The 2774-nt window shown below is 53.0% G+C and overlaps 1 protein-coding gene across 1 annotated transcript in view; it reads right to left on the bottom strand.

The window, feature by feature from the left end:
* Positions 1 to 2774, bottom strand: part of CSMD1 (CUB and Sushi multiple domains 1) — a gene marked incomplete at its 5' end in the record, with an annotated part of 650642 nt that overhangs the window by 335420 nt on the left and 312448 nt on the right. The window contains one exon of the mRNA XM_014528690.1: positions 1402 to 1479. Coding sequence (XP_014384176.1) covers positions 1402 to 1479 — 78 coding nt within the window. The remainder of the gene's footprint in view (positions 1 to 1401; positions 1480 to 2774) is intronic.

Raw genomic sequence — 2774 nt, forward strand, 5'->3', positions numbered from 1 at the left:
AAGGCCTGAGGATGAGCCGGCACCCAGGTCCGCGTTCCACATCCGCCATGAGCTGTAGTCGGTGAGATCCTCTCCATACACACGCCCCCGGGAAGCCCTCGCAGCCGCCGTCTCACTGTGCTCACGGGCAACTCACGTCCCCCAGGGTCGCCGGAGCCGGAGGAGGAATGGCCCTTGGCTTCTAGGTCAAGGCCCCGGAGCCCAGATCGTGGCCGGACGGACTTGGGGAGGCCTGCGTTCCAGCCTCACCGCCGAGACTGAACCTGTGTTCTAAGATCTGACAAACCACGTTCAGGCTCTGCACCTCCTCCTGCTCGGAAAAGAGACCCCGCGCCCTCTCCGTTCTTGGCTGCCCCGCCACGTATGCGCACGCTCTTTGCTTCTTTCCACTGTTATCTGGAAAGTTCCCCACGGCTTGGCTTTGCTGAAGGCCCACGAAATGCCACCTCTGGAGCAGGAATGTACAAACAACCTGCTCTATCTAGCCGACAAAAATCATTTCCATTTTAATTTGATAAATGCTGGGAGGAGGTAAATAATTTTACAGCCCTCGCCTCCCTGTCTCTCTGGCTTCAAAGCCCGTGCCCTTTTCTCCATGAAACATTTAATTTAGTTTTGTCACACCTTCTGCATAAATAACATTACCATTTTATTTCACCACTGATCTTAGAAGGCTCACCGTTTCTTCAACTCCTCATTTTCTCTAATGATTAATTCTCATGTCAGACAAAAAGACAGTTTAATACTGTGGGGAGGAAGGACAGACGCTTCCTAATACCCAGTGAGCAATTACGAATCTGTTCCGTTGTGTTCAGATAAGAACAGAAGACCTACCTCCTTACAACAGAGCTCTTGCCTGAATGAATGCTCTGCAGTAGAAGAGCTGGGTGTCTGAATGACCTCCTGGCTCATAGGGCAACGCTCAACCACAGAGCCACACCGGCGGCCCAACCAGGAATATTTTATTAGAAATTACAGAACCAGACACCTATGTCCCAGAGATCAATATAGTGTGCGTGGGGGGGTCAGGGGGTAAGGAGGGTACACTAGGACGGAGAGAGAAAGTGGGATAAAACCTGGGAGGGAAACATCTATTTAAGAGAGAAACCTCGGGCTGCACTGGTGACCAGTGAGGACAGAGAGTGAGGCAGCGCTGAGGTCCACTCAGGAGGCAGGATCCACAATCAACAGGACCTCCCCTCCCTCCCCCCGAGTGTGAGGTCACACACATTCTTTCTCCAGAAAAGACTCCCGGAGGTGGGGAAGGTAGAGAAGTAGACAGAGATGAGGTGGGAGGGCCCTTTGTAGACCGACTTCTCCAGAAACAGCCCAGGGAGAACTCCCGCCCCCTCTGCTGACGGACCGACCGACCAACCGACCGCACAGAAAGGAGGGACTTACGGACGGAGTTCTTGGGGCTGCTCTCCTTGCTGGGCAGCATCTTGACGCCTCTGGACTTGAGCTCGATGGCCTTTTTCACTGGAAGAGAGAGAACAGAGCGTGAGCGGGGCAGAGGCAGCTGGTTCCGCCCTCAGCGCTCCTGTCACGGCGCTTTCCCACCGCGCCCGGGAAAGGGCCACAGGCTGAGAGGCCAGTGATGCCAAGTGAGTGAAGTGTAAGGGCTCGTGAACGAGCAACAGCAGCCATCAAACTGCGAGGCTGTGTCTTACAGCCACAGCTTCGAAAGCTAAAAATCACGTTCACTCTTCACCTTCCTTACCCAACCTGCTCACCACCAGCCACGGCCGATTCCACAAACCACTGTCACTTCACCGTAGTGTTCAGGCAGATTCCCGTCTCAGCTTAAGGGTAGTGACAACAGAGTTTTCTAAATTTGCTACAGTCACGACAAATTTTAGATAAAATGAAAGTTGCACATTTACTTATTCATATATTCATGCAATCACGCCGAGTTCAGCAGAGACGCAAAGGCAGAGAGCTAGTAGGAGACAAGCATCCTCTAAGTATTGGGGACACAATCTATACTAATAAAAGAATAATATGCTAATTAGACCAGGAGACCTTCCGGATGTCCTTCAGGACAAAGCCATGGTGGCAGGGTCGAGGCAGAGGTGGTTAGGGGCTATCAGGCCAGCAGGGGAGGGCAGTTGGGGGCAATCGGGACAGCAGGTGGAGGTGGTTAGGGGTGATCAGGCAGGGAGGCGAGTGGTTGGGAGCCAGCGGTTCTGGGTTGTGAGAGGGATGTCCAACTACCGGCAGTCGGACATCCCCCAAGGGGTCCTGGATTGGAGAGAGTGCAGGCCGGGCTAAGGGACCGCCCCCACCATGCACGAATTTCGTGCACCAGGCCTCTAGTCTACACTAATAAAAGAGAAACATGGTAATTGGCGTACGACCGCTACCCTTTTCATTGGCTAATCAGTGAGTATATGCAAATTAACTGTCAGCCAAGATGGCAGCCGGCAGCCAGGCACTGAAGCGAGCAGGGAGGCTTGCTTGCTGCAGACTCCAACGTTCCCCACCTAACTTGCCAGCCTCTCAGTTGCAACTCTAAGCAACTATATACTATGTTGCAAATAAGAAGCTAAACAAAACCCCAGAAAAGGGCTTCCATTCAGCCGGGCTCGGACCGCAACATTGTATCTATGTTTTCAGCAGCAAGGCCCCAGAGCTAAAGCTGGCCCAAAAAAAAAAAAAAAAAAAGAGAAGAAAACAAGGAGCGGTTGGAAGCTTTAGTCACTCGCCAGCAGGAAAACAGCCCTCAGCCCCTCACCCAGACTGGCCAGGCACCCCAGTGGGGACCCACACCCTGA

This window comes from Myotis brandtii, unplaced genomic scaffold (genome assembly GCF_000412655.1).
Source record: "Myotis brandtii unplaced genomic scaffold, ASM41265v1 scaffold646, whole genome shotgun sequence".
Classification (NCBI taxonomy): domain Eukaryota; kingdom Metazoa; phylum Chordata; class Mammalia; order Chiroptera; family Vespertilionidae; genus Myotis; species Myotis brandtii.